This window comes from Dictyostelium discoideum (genome assembly GCF_000004695.1).
Source record: "Dictyostelium discoideum AX4 chromosome 3 chromosome, whole genome shotgun sequence".
NCBI classification, from domain to species: domain Eukaryota; phylum Evosea; class Eumycetozoa; order Dictyosteliales; family Dictyosteliaceae; genus Dictyostelium; species Dictyostelium discoideum.
Genome location: NC_007089.4, coordinates 5,365,801 through 5,385,761, shown reverse-complemented (window position 1 = coordinate 5,385,761; position 19,961 = coordinate 5,365,801). Strand labels below are relative to the sequence as shown.

General features: G+C 24.0%; 8 protein-coding genes across 8 annotated transcripts; 4 read left to right on the top strand and 4 right to left on the bottom strand.

The window, feature by feature from the left end:
- Positions 1-300: 300 nt before the first annotated feature.
- DDB_G0282109 (hypothetical protein) lies at positions 301-729 on the top strand (the record flags this gene model as incomplete). Its single annotated transcript, XM_635265.1, has 1 exon — positions 301-729. The coding sequence occupies one exon, from the start codon at positions 301-303 to the stop codon at positions 727-729; it is 429 nt and encodes a 142-aa protein (XP_640357.1).
- A 414-nt stretch (positions 730-1,143) lies between these two features.
- Positions 1,144-1,587, top strand: DDB_G0282107 (hypothetical protein; the record flags this gene model as incomplete). The annotated part of the gene is made up of 1 exon (XM_635264.1): positions 1,144-1,587. One exon carries the CDS (start codon positions 1,144-1,146, stop codon positions 1,585-1,587), a length of 444 nt encoding a protein of 147 aa, XP_640356.1.
- A 249-nt stretch (positions 1,588-1,836) lies between these two features.
- Positions 1,837-4,612, bottom strand: DDB_G0282131 (hypothetical protein; the record flags this gene model as incomplete). The annotated part of the gene is made up of 2 exons (XM_635263.1): positions 1,837-2,558; positions 2,767-4,612. 2 exons carry the CDS (start codon positions 4,610-4,612, stop codon positions 1,837-1,839), a joined length of 2,568 nt encoding a protein of 855 aa, XP_640355.1.
- A 630-nt stretch (positions 4,613-5,242) lies between these two features.
- On the bottom strand, positions 5,243-8,119 carry DDB_G0282105 (protein phosphatase 2C; the record flags this gene model as incomplete). The annotated part of the gene is made up of 1 exon (XM_635262.1): positions 5,243-8,119. The coding sequence occupies one exon, from the start codon at positions 8,117-8,119 to the stop codon at positions 5,243-5,245; it is 2,877 nt and encodes a 958-aa protein (XP_640354.1).
- A 1,139-nt stretch (positions 8,120-9,258) lies between these two features.
- On the top strand, positions 9,259-12,828 carry abcG24 (ABC transporter G family protein; the record flags this gene model as incomplete). Its single annotated transcript, XM_635261.1, has 2 exons — positions 9,259-10,018; positions 10,109-12,828. The coding sequence occupies 2 exons, from the start codon at positions 9,259-9,261 to the stop codon at positions 12,826-12,828; spliced, it is 3,480 nt and encodes a 1,159-aa protein (XP_640353.1).
- Positions 12,829-12,965: 137 nt separating this feature from the next.
- On the bottom strand, positions 12,966-16,068 carry DDB_G0282101 (hypothetical protein; the record flags this gene model as incomplete). Its single annotated transcript, XM_635260.1, has 2 exons — positions 12,966-15,838; positions 15,936-16,068. The coding sequence occupies 2 exons, from the start codon at positions 16,066-16,068 to the stop codon at positions 12,966-12,968; spliced, it is 3,006 nt and encodes a 1,001-aa protein (XP_640352.1).
- Positions 16,069-16,936: 868 nt separating this feature from the next.
- Positions 16,937-17,310, top strand: cxfA (cytochrome c oxidase subunit VI; the record flags this gene model as incomplete). The annotated part of the gene is made up of 2 exons (XM_635259.1): positions 16,937-17,114; positions 17,207-17,310. The coding sequence occupies 2 exons, from the start codon at positions 16,937-16,939 to the stop codon at positions 17,308-17,310; spliced, it is 282 nt and encodes a 93-aa protein (XP_640351.1).
- A 255-nt stretch (positions 17,311-17,565) lies between these two features.
- rio2 (RIO family protein kinase) lies at positions 17,566-19,365 on the bottom strand (the record flags this gene model as incomplete). Its single annotated transcript, XM_635258.1, has 3 exons — positions 17,566-17,845; positions 17,939-19,025; positions 19,164-19,365. The coding sequence occupies 3 exons, from the start codon at positions 19,363-19,365 to the stop codon at positions 17,566-17,568; spliced, it is 1,569 nt and encodes a 522-aa protein (XP_640350.1).
- Between the last annotated feature and the right edge of the window lie 596 nt (positions 19,366-19,961).

Here is a 19,961-nt window from a genome sequence, read left to right as displayed (position 1 = left end):
GTAATTGTTTAAAATCAATGAAAAAAAAAAAAAAAAAAAAAAGTTAAAAGACAAAAAAAACACTTTTATCTGAAAACTGATAAAGGTTAAACAGTAGATTTTATTTTTTTTTTTAAATTTTTAAAAAAATCTTTTATCCTTATAAAGTAATTTATTTTTTATTATTTTAATTTTTGTTATTAATTTTTTTTTTTTTTTTTTTTTTTTTTTTTTTTTTTTTTTTTTTTTTATATATAAATATTATTTAGAATACTTTTTTTTGGTTTTTTTTTTGGTTGTAAAAAATTTACAATTTTAAAAATGAAATTTTATTTATACTTATCAATTTTATTAATTTTATTGACATCAACATCATTTGGCGATATTTGGTCTAATTGTGGCCCAAATGAAAAATTTAAGATTACATCTGTTTCAATAGTTCCAGACCCACCAGTAAAAGGAAAATTAATTACAATTTCAGGTTCTGGAGTATTAGGTGAAAATTTGACAAGTGGACAAGTTGCAATACTTGTTAAATTTGGATTAATAACTTTAATAAATGAAAAGAAAGACATTTGTACTTTACCTGGCTCACCATATAAATGTCCAATTAAAGAAGGTGAATATTCTCACACTATAAATTTTACAATTCCTGAAGCTGCTCCAAATGGCAAGTACACGGGCCATGTTAGTGTAACTGACCAAGAATCATCAGAAATTGCTTGCATAGATGTTACATTAACCCTTTAAAAAAAAAAATCAAATCATGATATCACTGGTTAATACTCTTTACAGAAATTGCTTTTTTGGATAATGTTTAAAAATAAAAAAAATAAAAATAAAAAAAAAACTGAAAATAGAAAACTAAAAATAGAAAAAGTGGTGATTTTGTGTTTGTATTTTTTTGTGTTTTATTCAAAAAAAATATGTTTTTTAATTTTTTATAATTTGAACCCACACTTAATACACACCAACAAATTTAATTTTGATTATTTTTTTTTTTTTTTTTAATAATAATTTTTTTTTTTTTTTTTTTTTAAATCGCATTATCATTTTTTTTTTTTTTTTTTTTTTTTTTTATTAATATTTACATTCATTATTTAATAACAATAGTAATAAATAATAAGTATATATATAACAAATAAAAATTAATAAAAAATAAAAATGAAACAAAAATTATTATTATTCATTTTTTCAATTTTAATTTTATTAATTGCAGCAGAAGCTAAAATGTTCAAAGATATATGGAAAAGTTGTGGCAAATCAACAGATACATTTCAAATAAAAAATGTAACAATTTCACCAGATCCACCAGTAAGAGGTCAAACAGTTTCAATTTATGCATCTGGTGAATTAAAGGATACAATATCTGGTGGAGATGTAAACATTCAAATTAAATTTGGTATTATTACAATTATTAGAGAAACTAAGCCAATTTGTTCATCTGATAATCCATTTCCTTGTCCTATACAACCAGGAGATTATACTCATTCTGTAGATATAGCAATTCCAGATAATGCTCCTCGTGGTAAATATTCTGGAAATTTTGTTTTAACTGATCAAGCAAATGATGAAATTGCCTGCATTAATGTAAACATGCAGCTCTAAAATATGATTTTATTAAAAAACTCAAATAAATAAAATAAAATTATATAATTTGGAAAATAAAAAAAAACAAAAATGATTAAACTTTTATAAAACATTTTTTTAAATATAAATAATTTTTATTTTCTTTTTATTTTTTTTTTATTTTTTTATAAATGTATATATAAAAAAAATATATATAAATAGTTGGTTGTCGCAAGATAATTGAAATAAATCAATTTTTTTTTTAAAAATAAATATATATATAATTAATTAAGCTTTAAATTTTAATACCCATTTCTTTAATTTTATACTATTTTCACTGTATCTATATTTTTGGAAAACAACATATGTTGTAATTAACGAAGCAACTAAAATGACACCAAATCCTGCAAATGCAATACCAATGATTTGAGGTGTTGTCAAACCTCTTTCATCATTTGTAGCAGTATCACAATCACTACCTAATAATACAGCAAGAGTAGATTTTGTTTGTTTTGTTTGATATCTACAATCATCATTTTGGTCAGTTTCTTCACCACTTGAAGGATCATAAGTTTTGAATTGAATACTATTAAAACTTGCATTCATTTCTTGATTTGAAGTCATAACTGACATTGGTTGACCTTGATTTGATTTATCTTCAACCATTTGTTTATTTAATCTAATTATTAAATTACCACCAAGTATATTAACACTTTCTTGAATATTAAATGTTGACAATTCATTAATACTATCAATTGTTACTATAATTGTACCACCAATACCTTGAGTATAGTTTCCGGTGATATCAAGTTTTGTAATATTATTATTACCAATTGTACCAGCTTGATTATTAATAGTTGTATTTAATAAACCCATACCAACAATTGAACCACCTTGTAAATCAATTGTTGAGTTTGAATGAATTTCTACATTATTAATTAATGATAAAATTGCACCATTGTATTGATTTAATTTTTGGAACACTGAATTTTTACTAACTGATAAATCACCTCTATTTTCGAAATTTACATTTAAATAAGTATTATTATTATTATTCTCTTCACCATTATCAATGATTTTAAATGTCCATTATTTTCAATGATTGCTGATGTTTGTTGTTCTAAATTTATATTGGCTTGAAGAATGAATTCACCAGACCTGAATTAAAGAGTTTACTAGTTTCATCCAATGTAATATCACCACTAATTTCAACTATACCAACACCATTATTATTAAATGTTGAATCAAATAATTTTAAAGTGGAAGATTTAGCTTGTCTAATATTACCAATTGAAGTAATTGAGCAACCAGAACATTTAAAATTACTTTTTGGTCCAATTTGCATTTGACCATTTGTTAAATTAATTTCATCACTTTCACCAATATAATAACCTAAAACATTAAATTGACCATTCTTAACTTTAATATTTGAACCAATACTATTAACTAAACCAACTGATGTGAAATTTCTATTTAAATCAAATCTTGAAGCATTAAATTGAATTGTACCAAAATTTAAAAATTTACCATCAACTTTAACGTCTGAGTTTATAAATTGTCTTGATACTTTTTTATCAGAATTAATTTTAAATGAACCTTCAATTAATAAATTTGAATCAATAAATTTAAATTTTGAATCATCATTAACATCAAAAGTATCGCTAATATTAAATGTTGAATTAAATGAACCAATAGTACTATTATTAAATGAATATAATGTTTTTTCAATTAAAACTGATGATGAATCAACAGACATTGTTGTTTCATTTAATAATGCAAATAAACCCTTTACATTTAATTTTGATGAATTATTAATTGATAAAATAGATTTATCAGATAATCCCATAAAATTACTAACACCTAATGATGATGAAGTTAATGATTGTATTGATGATTTAATAATTATACCAGGATTTGATGGTGTTGGTGTTGTCGATGATGAATCAGATGAACTGCTACTACTACCCCCACGATCATTACTTGAATAACCAACTGTTAAAATTGAATCATCTACATTTACATTTGATTCTTCTGAAATGTATAAAATTTTACTTTCAACATTTGATTTTGAATTTATATTAACAGTTGCGAAATTTCTTATTAACATTGGTGATGAGGAGATTAATGATGATTCTTCTTTTAATAATAAATTTGCAGTTGAAAGTACTCTAAAATTTGAATCAGTTGTTATAGTTGAACTTGAAACATTTAAAGCTGTTGAATCTTTAATTACAAGACCAAAATTAAATAAATCTAATCCAGATTTTGATGATAATGAAATTGTTGATTGATCTTGTAAACTAATTGAACCTTGATCTTGATCGATTCTATTCATAGAGAAATAAGATGATTCCATATTAAAAGTTGATGCTGTTGAAATTTTAAAATTTTTTAATGATGATGATGCTTGAGCATTATAAAGTGTTGAATGAGATTGAGTTGATAATGAAAGAGCATATGCATCATCACTTGATGCAAATATAATTTCACCTTGGATAAAATTATCTCCACCAACAGATTGAAAATTTGCAAGACTCGTTTGAGATGAACTATCTGTTATAAATGATCCTCCTGTGTTTAAAATTGATTTCATATTTAATTTACTTTTATTATTTAAATAACCACCTTTAATTGAAATTGAACTATTTTTACCAGACATTGAACCCATATTAATCATTTTTGAAGTTTGTTGATTTAAATTAATACTTGAAACATCAACATGATCATCCATAATTCCCAATCCACCAGGTGGGATATTAAAATAAACAGTATTATTAAAATTGATATCCAAATCATTTCTAAGAGTAATTGGTGCCAAAATATCTAGAGTAATATTTGTTGAACCACCATATCCAACTTCAATACCTTCAATTGAAAGTTGATCATTTGAAATACATTGAACATTAGGAACATTAATTGCAATAATTGTATTTGATGGTAAAAGTCCTAATAAATTAAAATTACCACCTGAAAAGAATGTAAGTCCGCCCTGTCCTTTAATTAAATTAATTAAATTTAATAAAACAAAAATTATTAAAAATATTGCTTTTTTAAAAATTTTCATTTTTTTTTTTTTTTTTTTTATTTTTGATTTTAGATTTTTTTATTTTTATTTTTAGTTTTAGATTTTTTTTTTTTTTATTTATTAATAGAAAAAAAAAATTAATAAATAAATAAATAAATAAATAAATAAATAAATAAATAAATAAATAAACAAATAAGTAAATAAAAACAAAAAATAAATAAAACTTTAACCACAGGATCCTTTGAGGTTGTATTTTACAATAGAGGTTAAAAAAAAAAAAAAGTTGATTTGTTTCTTTTTTTTTTTTTTTTTTTTTTAAAAAAAAAAATTATAAAAATAACATTTCTCTGAAAATTTTTGTACAAGACTTAAAAATCAATGAAGTGATCAACAAAAATTTTTTTTTTTTTTTTTTTTTTTTTTTTTTTTTTTTTTTTTCCAATCAAAGAATTTCTCCAATTCTTTGCAAATATTTTTCAAAACTAAAAGATTTACTTCAAAATTTAAAAAAAAAAAAACAGGCCTGCACATTAAAAAAACAATATAATAAATTTTTTTTAAGGTTTTTAGGTTTCTATTCTAAGTTTTATTTTTTTTTTTTTTATTTTTTAATTTTTTTTTTTTTTTTTATATTTATTTTTTTTTTTTTTTTATTTTTTTTTTTTTTTTTTATAACTTTACAATTATTACTGTTACATTATCTTTACATAATGAAGATTGAATAGCAGTTTCTAATAAACAAGATGCCATTGAATCAGCGGTAGCACCTTGATCATATAAAGAGGAAACCTTTTCGATGGCATCTTTACCATTGATTACATCCCAAAGACCATCGGATGCAATGATGACAAATTTATCTTGAGGGGTTAAAAGATAACGATTTGAGATATGAGGTGTTGAAATCATACCAATATTTTGTTCCTTTATGAAATGATTACCTAAAGATCTACTAACCGCAACACCATTGATTCTAGTTTGATTATCACTAACGGGTATACCTTGATCTTTAATTCTTTGTTTCTCTGATGGATCATTTGCTTTATGATCAAATGTTAATTCAATTGATTCATTACCTCTACAAAGGAAAGCAGATGAATCACCAACATTACCAACTTGTAAATAACGTTGTTGTTGTTGTTGTTGTTCTTCGCCATCACTCCATATTAATGCGAGTGTAGCTGTGCAACCTTCATATTCGTGATCTTTCATTTTATTATCGACATTTGAGAATAAATCATTCAATAGTTTCGATTGATTATGATTATTATCACCACCATCATCTTGTTCAGTTAAACTATAATTGCCACTTTCTAATAATTTTTCAATTTCTTTCGGGAATAATTTTGAAGCAGAATCTGCTGCACCTCTACCTGCATGTCCATCAAAAACACCAAATAAACCAATGTTTGAACAATTGCTCAATTTCTTTTCCTTTAAGAATGGATAAATAGCAATTGATACATCCTCCATCATTGTTGAACAACCTGGTGATAATTTCTTCTTTGCTCTTCTTAATCCTATTTTATTCTCTTCATCTTTTATTGAAAATTCTAATTTTGAATTAACTTCTTTATTATCATTTTTATTATTATTATTATTATTATTATTATTATTATTATTATTATTATTATTATTATTATTATTATTATTATTATTATTTGATTCTTCTATATTATTTTTATTATTATTATTATTGGTTTTTAAAAAATTATCTAAATTTGATACACTTATATTACTTATATTTTCTTTACTATTAATGAATAAATCTGATAATGATTGTTCTTTATCAATTAAAATTCTATCTTTATCTCTTGGTGAAATTGTCATTTTTGATTGAATTTGTTCTTCGGTTGTTGAATCTAATAATTTATCATTACCTAAATCATCGAAAAATATTAATGGTTTAACTGGTGATTGATTAACTTCAGTTTTATCATTGATTACTTCCATTTGTTGTTCATTACCAACTGGTGGCGATAATATTGCATTAGTTGTTAATAATGATGAGGATGATGAAGATGAAGAGGATGAAGATGATAATATATCATTGGTTGTATTAGTTGTAGGTGAAGTAATAATTGATGAAGATGATATAGCTGCTGCAGTTGCTGATGCCGAAGTTATAGGAGTTGTTGTTGATGTTGATGTTGTTGATGTTGTTGTTGTTGTGGATGTTGTAGTATTTGCTGGTGTAAAGAAATCTGAACCTAAATGTTTATTTATACCTTTCTGTGCCTTATTTACAATTTTACTAGATTCTGATTTAACTTTATTAAATAATGATTTGAATTTTGGTTCCGATGGTGAGGATGAACTTTGATTATCAGAATCATCAGATGATTCTCTAAGATAGGATGATGATGGTGGTGAAACTGATGAATTACCATTTCCAATTAGTCCATTAACACTATCATTACTATTATTTCTCTTTAAATCACTAATGGCATTTGATGTTTTAATTGGAATTGGTATTGGTATTGATTTTGATGGAGAACTTGATAAAAATGTTGATGCTGTTGTTGATGTTGTTGATGATGATGATATATCTGATGAAAATGATGATGATCTTTCTCTTTCTTTATCTTTTTCTAATTTTTGTTTTTCTTTTTCTTGTTTTTGTAATAATTTTTGAATTTGAGATTCTAAAGATTGAATTGAATTTTCAAGTTTATTAGATTTCTTTACTTTTTCATCAAATTCTTTCTTTAGTGTAGAGTATTGATCTTTTTGGTCGGATAATTTCTTTTGTAATTGTTTTTCATTATCTTGATATTCTTTCTCTTTCTTTTCAAATGCTGTTAATCTGGATAATAGTTTTTGTTCACTAGAGTAGATTGAATCACGATCCTTTGTAATCTCTTGCATCTTTATTCTATTACCATCGATTGTTGAATTCAATATCACTATAGAGTTTAACAAATCATCATTCTTTTCTGTTAATTTAATAATCTTTTCAATTTGCTCTTTAATTTCACTTTGTGATTTATTATTACTATTGAAATATTTCAATTGATCCTTTCTTGATTTCTCAATTTGATTATTAATTTGTTCTTGTAATTCTTGATTCTTTTGTTGTAATTGTTTAATAGTTGTATTTGTTAATTCAGATTGTTGTGATGCTGAATAATTTTGAATTAATCTTACTGAACCCGGTGATTGTTCTTTTGTAATAATCGATGTTGTTGTACTTGTATTCTTTTCACTATCATTTTCAATTGTTATTTCTTTAGTTATTAATTTAATTGATTGTTGTTGTTGTTGTTGTTCTAGTTGTTGTTGTTGTTCTTTTTCTTGTTGTTGTTGTATTAATGATGATGTTATTGAGGTTGTTGTTGTTGTTGTTGTTGTTGAAGTTAAACTATCTTTTGATGATGATGAAGTTGTAAAAAAATGTTGTCGATTTTGATAAAAGAATAAAATTATAATAAATAATATAGCTGCATAAACCGTATTTGCTAAAAATTCTAAAAATTCATTCGACACCATCAAAGATAAAAATAAAATTGAAAATGCCGACATAATTTTAATATCCATCATCAGAACCATTTTTTTTTTTTTTTTTTTTTTTTTTTTTATTTATTTTATTTTTATTTTATTTTTATTTTATTTTATTTCACTTTATTTTATTTTATTTTTTTTATTTTTTTTTATTTTTTTTTTTTATTTTATTTTACTTTATTTTATTTTTATATATAAGTATTGAATATGTTCAGATAAAAAGAAAATAGTAAAATATACAAAAGTATTTGTGTATTAGAGAACACAGTAAGTGGTTTAAATAAAAAAATAAAAAAATTTTTCCTTTTATTTTTTTTTTTTTCTATATTTTTTTTTTTTCAAATAACAAAAAAAAAATTTTTTTTTTTTTTTTTTTTTTTTTTTTTTTTTTTTTTTTTTTTTTTTTTTTTTTTTTGAAAAAAATAAAAAAAAAGAATAAAATTTCAGATATTTTCAGAGTTTAAAATAGAACACATAAAAAAAGAACCGTTGGAGTCGATTTCAGCCAATTGGTTTTTAAAAATGAGATCCGCAAATCTGATTTTTTTCAGATTTCAATGACAGTATTAAATTAATGAAAATGATAATAAAAAAAAAAAAATAAAAAAATAAAATAAAATAAAAAAATAAATAAATAAAAAAAGTAAATACTAAAAAAAAAAAAAAAAAAAAAAAATTTTCAAAAAGTAAAAAATAAAAAAAAAGTTTTAACTAAATCAAAGACAAATAAAGATAATCTTAAAATATCTTTTAAAAAAAATATTTGATCATTCATTTTTATTTACTTTTTATTTTATTTATTAATATCTTTTGTTTAAACACACCCTTTTTTTTTTTTTATTAATTTTTTTATATTTATTTTTTTTTTATTATTTTATTTTATTTTTTTTCATTTTAAATTTTTTAATTATTTTTTTTTTCATGGCAAATTAAAAAAATAATAAAAAAAAAAAAAAAATAAAAAAATAAAAAAAATAAAAAAAATAAAAAAAAAAATAAAAAAACCTACGTTTTAAGGTTTTTTTTTTTATAAAAAAAAAAAAAAAAAAAAAAAAAAAAAAAAAACATTTATTTTCAATTTAAAAATTCCAAAAAAAAAAATAAAATAAAATAAACAAATAATATAAAAATAAGATAAAAAGATAGATAAATAAATTTAAACAATTAATAATAATTATTATTAAAAAATGATAATATTTAAAAATAATGAAATTCGATTCAATTCAATTTTAAAATCAATATTATTATTATTATTATTGTTTATCAATGGTAATAATTGTAAAACAGCACAACAATTTTTAGATGAAAATTTTAATCATGCATTATTTAGAGAACATCAACTTGAAAAAGAGTATAAAACCAAACAATTAGTAAAAGATGACCCAAATATGTATTCCGATTGGACAGAGGTTCCAGCAGCAACAGCAGAAGCAGTAACGATAATGAGAGGTGATGATTATTATTACGATTATGATAAAGAACAAAAGATAGAGATGATAGTATTTGGAAGTGAAAATGCAATAAGTTCAGGATCTGCACAAAACTATTGGTATGGTCAAACATGTGAAGCCACCAATTTCAATAATACACCAACAACAACATGTCCAAATGATTGTCATTCCTATTGGGGTCAAGGACAATGCAATGAGACCTCGTCCACTTGTATTTGCAATTATTTTTTCATTGGTGATGATTGTTCAGAGAATGTAGATCCACAACATAATTGGGATAAAATGAATTGTAATGGTGGTAGATATTGTCCACCAATTTACAATTATCCAACACCAAGATCATGTGTTTGTCCACCTGGTCAAGCTGGTTTAGAATGTACAGTTTGTTTAAATAATGAGGGTTGTCAAGCATTAACAGGTAATTACTCTTCATCTTTTGAATGTAATTCTTCACCTTATACTTATTTTGAAAAAAGTTATAGCTGTGTTGTAACAAGTAAGTTTTTTAAATTAAAAAAAAAAAAAAAAAAAAAAAAAAAAAAAAAAAATAATTAAAAATTAATAATTATTTATTTTAATTTAATAGGTGCAGAAGTTAATGGTGATTTAAATAATTCAACAGCATCAGCATCAATTGATTGTCAATTTCCAGGTGGAAATTATAATACACAAACAGGAGTTTGTTCAATGAATTTATATTATAGAATTCATGGATCACCATTATATTTTAATTGTTCATTTACAGAATGTGATCGTACTATTTTACCAGGTCAAAATCAATCGATTGTATGTCAAAATAGTGTTTGTAATTGTACTACCTATTGTGGATTCATATTGGATGGTTTAATTAGTGCAGTTACAGGTGAGGCAACATTTGAATGTGGAGCACAAACGAATCCAGATGGAACTAGCAATTGTCTTTTCTCACAATATACAATCAATCAAATGTTACCAGCCATTCCATTACAATGTATGTCGGGTGAATGTATTGATGTTGCAACGGGTGCACCAACACCACCACCCATTTATCCGGTACCAGTGGCATCAATGAGTTTCCTATACATTTATGTTGGGTCAGGTGTTGGATTCATTGGGTTGACTCTATTGATTGGTGCAATCTTTTTAATATTCTCACTTCAAGAAGATCGTAAAAACTTTAAAGAAGATACACATTTAGTTTGTGAATTAAGTTTTCATAATATTAGTTGCTACGTTAATGAACGTAGTGGATTCTTTGGTAAGGATGTAAAGAGAAAACAAATTTTAGATAATGTCAATGGTGTTTGTCCACCCGGTCAATTGACAGCATTGATGGGTTTATCGGGTTCGGGTAAAACAAGTTTATTGGATATTCTATCGGGTAGAAAGAACGTTGGTAACATCGATGGTAAAGTATTGATCAATGGTGCACCCGTTGGTAAAAACTTTAAGAGAATCTCTGGTTATGTCACTCAAGATGATATTCAAATTGGTACTTTAACATGTCGTGAACATTTGATGTTTGCTGCCCTTTTAAAACTTCCAGAGAATATGTCATTGGAAATCAAACAACAACGTGTCGCAAGTGTATTGGAGGAGTTGGGCTTAACTCGTGTGGCCGATAACCCAATTGGTACCTCAGAGAAGAGAGGTATCTCTGGTGGTGAACGTAGAAGACTATCGATCGCAACCGAATTAATAGTTGATCCAAGTATTCTATTCATCGATGAACCAACATCTGGTCTTGATAGTCATTCCGCTTCAGAGTTAATCACTAAACTTAAACAATTGGCAAACAATTCAACAAAGGGTCAACGTACTATCATCTTTTCAATTCATCAACCTTCCGCTGAACTCTTTGAACAATTTGATAATTTGATCCTCTTACATCAAGGTAATCCTTATTTCTCTGGTAAAAGAGAGGACTCTGTAAACTATTTCATTAAACAGAAAATTGCTGGTATGACTGAATTTGAACAACAAAACTATAGAATGCATCTTAAAAATCCTGCAGATTTCATCATTTCAATGGTCACCGATAAAAATTGTCAAAGATTTAATTCAACCTATGTTGATTCTCGTGTTGCTTCACCATTTTATCAATCTACTTCACCAGCTTTATCTTCAAATAGTAATAATAGTGATATTAATTTAAATCATCATCGTATCATTAATAATCCACATAATCAAAATATTCATCATCAACAACATCATCATCATCATCGTCATATATATGGTATTAATGGTCCATCAATTGATAATAATGATAGTGATAGTGATAGTGATGAAAGAGATCATTTATTAGCAAGTGATAATATTAATAATAATAATAATAATAATAAAGTAAAGAATAATGATAATAATAATAAAAATAATGATGATGATGTTGAAGATATTGAAGAAGCAAGTCCAATTATTGTAGTTGGTAATCAAGGTGAACCATTAGCAAGTCATATTAAAATTGGTAAAGTTGAAGAATATGCAACATCATTTTGGACACAATTTTTTGTAGTTTGCCGTCGTTCTTTATTAAATTATATGAGAAATCCTTTCCTTTTGCGTACCACTTACTTTGTACATATTTTTGTTGGGTTAACATTAGGTTATCTCTTTTGGAAATTACCAGCCAATCTTGAACCAGGTTGTCAAAATAGATTTGGTGCAATGTTTTTCATGACTGCTTTACTCTCATTTGGAAGTATTACATCATTAGATCTTTTCTACAATGACCGTATCATTTTCATTCGTGAAAGAGCCAATGGTTTCTATAGAACATCAGCATACTTTTTAGCCAAAGTAGTAACCGATATCATTCCAATGAGAGTTATACCACCAATTATTTTGGGTTCAATTTGTTATTATATGATTGGTTTACGTCCTGGTATCCTCCATTTCATCTATTTCCTCATCTCTTTGGTGTTAACAAGTACAGTGGCCTCATCAATGTGTATGGCAATCAGTACAATCTCTCCAACGTTTGGTACTGCAAATATGGTGTCAATCTTGTTACTCTTTGTATTTTTATTATTTGATGGTTTCCTTTTGGCAAGAAGTTCAATTCCCAAGTATTTAATTGGTTTGGTTTGGATTAGTTTTATGTCATATGGTTTGGAAATTCCTGTTGTCAATGAATTCAATGGTCTTTGGATTGAATATAATCCTCCAAACACAAGACCCACTTATGCTGATGGTTTAGAATTCCTTTCAACTATTGGTGCAAATCCAAATAGATTATTCACTGATATGTATGTTTTGCTTGGTATGATTGTTGGTTATTTATTATTAGCTTATGTTTTCTTAAGATTTTTAGTAAGAGAATATAGATAAAAAAAAAAAAAAAATAAAATAAAATAAAATAAAATAATTATTTCAATCTTAAAAGATTGGTATATATATAAAAAAAAAAAAAAAAAAAGATAATAATTTTATTTTTTATAATTTATATATATATCCGTTTTTTTTTTTTAATTTCTGCTTTTTTGAATTTTACTAAATTGAGAATACAATTTTGAAGCTTTCAATGCTAAGGCATAATGATATTTAATCTCGTCTTGGGTATGATCTGGTTTTACAATTCTGTAGAAACAACGAACATTATCGTTCTCTGAAAAATGAAGAGAACCTAAAACCTTTTTTTCATTTATAAGTGAATCGATTTTAAGTTCATACATCGTAACTGGATTTGTAATTTGTTTTGCTTCGGCACGTGCTAATTCTTCGGATGTTTGATATTCGATTTTAGAATGTGCATAATCTGGTTCAATGAGTTGTTCAACAAATACTTGGCTCGCTTTATGACCAGTTAATGCACTGAGAGTGACTCTTAATCGATATTCTCTACCCATTTCTTCGGTGATTCTATTTAATAAATCCTCCAATATGGAGTTTGTCATGAGAAAAGAACGATTAGCCATATCGGTGGACCAAAATACGGATTTTTCCAACTCTTCCAAATCTAAATACTCGGAACCAAAGATTCTCTTTGTGTTGTGGTAACAAATGAAAATACCAGCCATATGACCGATTTTAGCTTGTAAAGCATATTTGATTGCACCAGATTTTGTGAGATCGAAATATTCACTCTCAAAAGAGTCTTTATCTGAAGATAAACGAGATATTCTTTGAGAGACATAATTGAATGATGTAGAAGCATTATTTCTAATTGAACTGGTTGAACGAGTTTTCAAATCAAAGGTATTTCTACCCTCTGGTAAATGATCGGATTTACAATCGAGTTGAGATCTATAGATTAATGAACCAAATTTACTGAAAATATAAGAATCGGGGAATTCAACTGGTTTATCACCAACATTTGATTTTAATAGTTTTTGATTGAATTCTTCTTCATCCAATGTTAACATCTTCTCCATGGAATGACCCAAATTCATTAGAATTGTATTATCTTGAGTAATGTTTCCAGAATTGGTATCAATAGCCCAAATACCACCATCCAATGGTGTTAAATGAATTGATGTTGGTTTTACAATTGAAGGAATGAATCCCATTTTCAGTGGAAGTAGTCTAGTGAGGATTGGTGGTGAGAATGGTGAAGATGATGGTGCTTTTCCTTTAACCAAAGATAAATACAAATGTGTTAAAATTGAAGTGATCGATGAAGTTGAACTTAAATATTTAGCTTTATGCTCTTTTGTTATGTCTAATAATCTTTTATCCTCTGATGGTCTCATATAGTTGGTAGAGAGTGTCAACTGATCAAAGTCATGAATATGTGACAGGAAGGGTGAAAAACTTGGTTTACCAGAGAAATCATTGGTAAAATATAAACCTCTATCTCTAACGGTTATATCTAAACCATGCTTTAAGGTTGGAATGTCATCGAAACCATGTCTATGTACACATTCCAACTCTTTATTTCTATAGTCTACTTCTTTAAAATCCTCAGAAAAGGTATAGTTATCTTTTGTTGTTGAAATAAGATATCTACAAACCTCTGGAAAAAATCTATATTTCAATGGTCTAGGTGGCGTATCTGACATCTCCTGCTCATTGAGTCTATTACTATCAAATGTTAACTTTTCTTTAAATTCTTGCATAGTTGCATCCATTGGATCTGATAATTTATGTTTTCTCTTTAAAATACCAGTCATATCTAATATTAAACTTTGGTTTTCTGTTGTTGAATTTTCTTTATCATCATTTAAATTTGATATTTCTTTTGATTTATCTTCTGATTCTATTTGTAATAATCTTGATTCTATCATTCGTGTTGTTTTTAATTTTGTTGTTATTGGTTTTCTTACTTTTGGTTTTGTTATAATATTTCTTGATATATCTTTTTTTGGTGGTGATGAAAATAATTTTTTATTTTGAGATTCATTTATTTTTTTATTATTACTTTTAATATTATTGTCTTTTTGTGAAGAATTTAATTTGTCACTATTATTATTATTATTATTATTATTATTATTATTATTATTATTATTATTATTATTATTATTATTATTATTATTATTATTATTATTATTATTATTATTATTATTATTATTATTATTATTATTATTATTATTATTATTATTATTATTATTATTATTATTATTATTATTATTTTCTTTTGGTATATCTTGTTTTAAATTGGACTTTTGATGGTTTAAAGATAAATGACCAACTTTGGTTGTGTAATCTTCAATTTCAGTTTCAACTTTTCTAAAAAGTGACGCTATTGAACTAATTAAACTATGTAATGGTTTTTCTTTAACTGAATCTTCAAAATCTTCATTTAATTTTTTTGATTCTTTTAATAATAGATCCTCTAATTCACTTGAATATGATTTTGGTGTAGGTTTAAAAGGGAGTGTGGCAAATACCATATCTCTATATTTATCAACCGATTTTAGTAATTCCTTTTCAACAAATTCATAAAGCTTTTTAGCCTCTTCAAGAAGGACTGGTTGAACTTTAAGTTTTTCCTCCAATTCAATGTTTAAACGTTTCAATCTTCTAATTTTACCAATTGTTGTTTTTTCCATTGGTAGATTATAAGAAAGTGGTTCGTTTGGATCAATCTCTGTTGATTCATAAATATCTTCATTTTCATTATCTTTATATTTTTCTCTATTATTTTCAAAATCATTTACGGCAGCTTTACTTGCATCATAATAAAATTTCAAATTTTTAATGAAATTTTCCCTTTTACTAATACTACGACCAATGATATCCAATTTGTCTTCAATTTCTATTATCGCACTTTTAATATTTTTCACTTTTGAAACTTCTACTCTAACTCTATCTGAAACTGAAATTCTTTGTATTGGCGCTCCTATAAATATATTATTTAATAATTCTTCTCTCTCTTTACTTTTCTTTGGTGCTGTTTCATCTTTAAATAAAATAAAATAAAGTAATAAATAAATAAATAATGTAAATTTCTTAATAATATATATAAACATATTTAATAAAATTAAAATTAAAATTACTTTTAGAAAAAAGTTTGTTAATTGAATTTGTATAGTTTCTATTTCCAAAACGAGAAGATAAACCACCAAAAAAAGTTTTTGGTTTCACTATTTGTTTATTTAGTGAGTTGAAACTCTTTATTTGTGATAACATTATTTGTAAAAATAAAATTGTTTACTTTATTTTTATTTTTATTTTTTTTTTTTATTTTTTTAATTTTTATTTTTTTTTATTTGTCAAATCTTTGGAAAATTGGATTTATTACAAAACAATAAATTGAAATAAATAAATAAATAAATAAATAAATAAATAAATAAATGAATAATTAAATAAATTTATATCTATAAAAAAAATAAAATAAAAAAAAACAAAAAGATTTCAAAAACGAAAGAAAAATTTAAAAGAAATTTTGTGAAAAAAAAAAAAAAAACGATGAAAAAAGTGATTTGTGAAAACAAAACAAAATAAAATAAAATATATATAAAAAAAAATAAAAAAAAAAATAAAAAAATTGGAATTTTTTTTTTTTTTTTTTTGATTTTTTTTTATAATTTTTTAATTTTTTTTTTTTTCAACTCATATTACTTTTTTTCATACACACAACAAGTAAGTTTCAACGCAAAAAATTATAAAAAAAAAAAAACTGGAATGTCAGTTAGGACCAACGCACATTATATTAAATAAAATAAAAGTAAAAAGTGATTAAGTGATTAAGATTTTCACTATTTTTATGTGTTGGTTATATTTAGAAAAAAAAAAAAAAAAAACAAAAATATTTGATTATACACTATCATCAATTTTTTTTTTTGGTGGTGAACAGTGAAAAAAAAAAAAAAAAAAAAAATGAAATTTAAATTTAAATTAATCAAATAACTAACTATTCATAATTAATAATAATAATAATAATAATAATAATAATAATAATAATAATAATAATAATAATAATAATAATAATAATAATAATAATAATAATAATAATAATAATAATAATAATAATAATAATTTAAATTATAATTTTAGAATGTCCACTGGTAACGAATCATACAATCTCAGATATCCAAAAGGCTTCAAAGGCTACCCATACAACATGTACAAATTAGAGGGTTACGGTACACCAAAAGGTTACATCACTTTAATTGGTGTTGTTGCTACCCTTACTGTTAGTGGCCTCTTCTTTGCCAAAACAAGATCCAACAAACGTAAATATATAAATTTTTTTTTTTTTTTATGTTTTTAATATAAAAAAACATCACTAATTAAATATAAATTTATTACATATATATATAAATAGGTGAATACCCAACTCATAACAAAGAATGGAGAGCTAAAACTTTAGCATATGCCAAAGAAACCAATGCTGATCCAATCTACCAATTACCAAAAGATAAAATCTAAATTATTTAAATGCCAATCATTTATATATTTAAAAAATTTTAAAATCAAAAACTTTTAGTAATAATAATAATTTTGTTAAGGAAATATAAGATAAATACAAAATAAAATAAAAAAAAAAAAATATTGTAGAAAAAAAGAAATAATTTGTTTTATTTATTTGTTTGTTTTTATTATTTTATTATTATTATTATTATTATTATTTTTTTCTACAATAAATTATTACTATTATTATTATTATTATTATTATTATTTTTTTTAATAAGATGAGATATGAGCTTGAACTTCTTTCTTTGTTCTTGATTTAACATTATTTCTTACACTAACTTTTTCTCTCATTGTTTTACCTAATTGTCTTTTAACTTTATCAGTGATCATTTTTTGTCTCTTTTCTTCTTTTCTTCTTTGTTTCTCTTCTTCAGTTAATTCAACTTTCTCTTTCTTTGGTTCAGTTGGTTGATTTTCATCAAGATTCTCTATAAACTCTTTTCTTAATACAATTGGTGCATTTTGATCTTCATCTTTTAAGTTTGAAAATCTATTTTTTATTTAAAAAAAAAAAGAAAAAATAAAAAATCAACAATTAGTGGAAGAGTTATAGAAGTGAAAATGAAAAAAAAAAAAAACTTACTTGAAATCTCTATTTTTGTTTAATGATAAACCTTTAAATTCTTCAATTACTGGTGTATTGTCTTCAACAGATTCTTCACTATCTGAATCTTCCTCTTCTTCTTCTTCTTCATCCTCCTCTTCAGAGTTATTATTTTCCTCCTCTTCTTTTTTAATTTCCTTTCCAACTTCTTTTTTATTTACTTTTGATGATTTTTTAATATTTTCTTCATTTTCATTTTCAATATTATTATCATTATTTTCATCATCATCATTATTTTCATCATCATCATCATCATCTTCATCATCATCTTCATCATTTTCATCACTATCATTATTATTAATTTCATCATCATCTTGTTGTTTACTTAAATCTTGAAATTCCTTTTCCATATCACGAGTGAAACCTGAAGCAGATATTTCAACATCTAAAGAATGAATATTTTGACAATCTTTAAATTTTGGCCAACGTTCACCAATGAAATTAAATCTTTTCTCGAAAAATACACGAATACAAGTTACATCACGATCGAAATACATTTCAGCATTTAAATGACTTGTTGAAACCATTTGTGGGAAATCGATTAATGTAATCTCTTCTTCATCATTGATCAAGATATTGAACTCGTTGAAATCACCATGAATTAAACCATAGGATGCCAATTTGACGATCAAGTTCATTAAATCACTATACACTTTTGATGGATGTCTAAGTTGAACGATTTGGGTCAACGGATAACCACGTGCTCTTGACATTACAATACAATGACGATTATAATCAATTGGTGTTGGTACTGGGAACCCGTTCTCGTACAATGCTTTCATATATGCAAATTCTTTAAGTGCCGCCAATCTTGACAAGTATAGCCATGATGCTGATTTTCTGTGCTTCAAATAGTCACGATTGTTCTTAATTGTCTTGAATGAAACTCTACCCAATCTATGTAATTTTAATACCATCTCTTGATTATCGTCATTGGCAACTATATAAATATCCGATTCTTTACCAACACCAATTTGATTACCAACATATGAACATACTCCTCTTGATACCAATGTTTTTAATGCTAAAAAATCATATCCTAAATATGTTAATTTATAACCATCATCTAAAATTTAAATAAAAAATAATATATGTTAATACTTATACTTATACTAATATTATTACTATTACTAATACTAATACTAATACTAATACTAATACTAATACCAATACTAATACTAATACTAATACTATTACTACTTACAATTTCTGCCATCATGGAAAAGTAATTTAAATTTATGTAATGTTTGAATTGATTTTTTAGTACCACCATATTTTAAATTTGCAATTGTGCAAATGAGACTGACTGGTACGAGTTCATGATTTTTCATACCCATTTCAACTGCAACTAATGTTCTAAAATCATCTTTACTTAAGTATCTTAATGCTTTTGGATCTAATTTCATTTTATTTTATTTTTATTTTTATTTTTATTTTTATTTTATTTTAATAAAAAAAAAAAAAAATTCTTTCTTCGTCTTTTTTTGTGAAATTTTTAAAAAAAAAAAATTGAAAAAATGACTCGTTTTTTTGGAAAAAAAAAAATAAAAAAAGTGAAAAAAAAAAAAGTGATAAAATGATTTTATTTATTATTTTATTTTTTTGTATATTATATTACCATTAATAATTGGGTTTATTTTTTTTTTTTCTAAATTTAGTCTACCCATTTTTTTTTTAAAAAAAAAATTAAACAATTAAATACTTTAAATAAGTTCATCTTCTTTTTTTGGACAAAAAAAAAAAAATAAAAAATAAAAAAATAAAAAAGTAAAAAACTAAAAATAGATGGTCAAAAAAAAAAAAAAAATAAAATAAAATAAAAACAAAAATAAAAAAGAAATTGATGACATATTTTTATTTTATTTATTTTTTTTTTTTTGTAATTTATAAAAATGAAATAATTAATAAATAAATAAATAAATAAATAAATAAATTAAAAAAATTAAAAAAATAAAAAAAATAAAAAAAAAATAAAAAAAAAAATAAAAAAAAAATTATTATT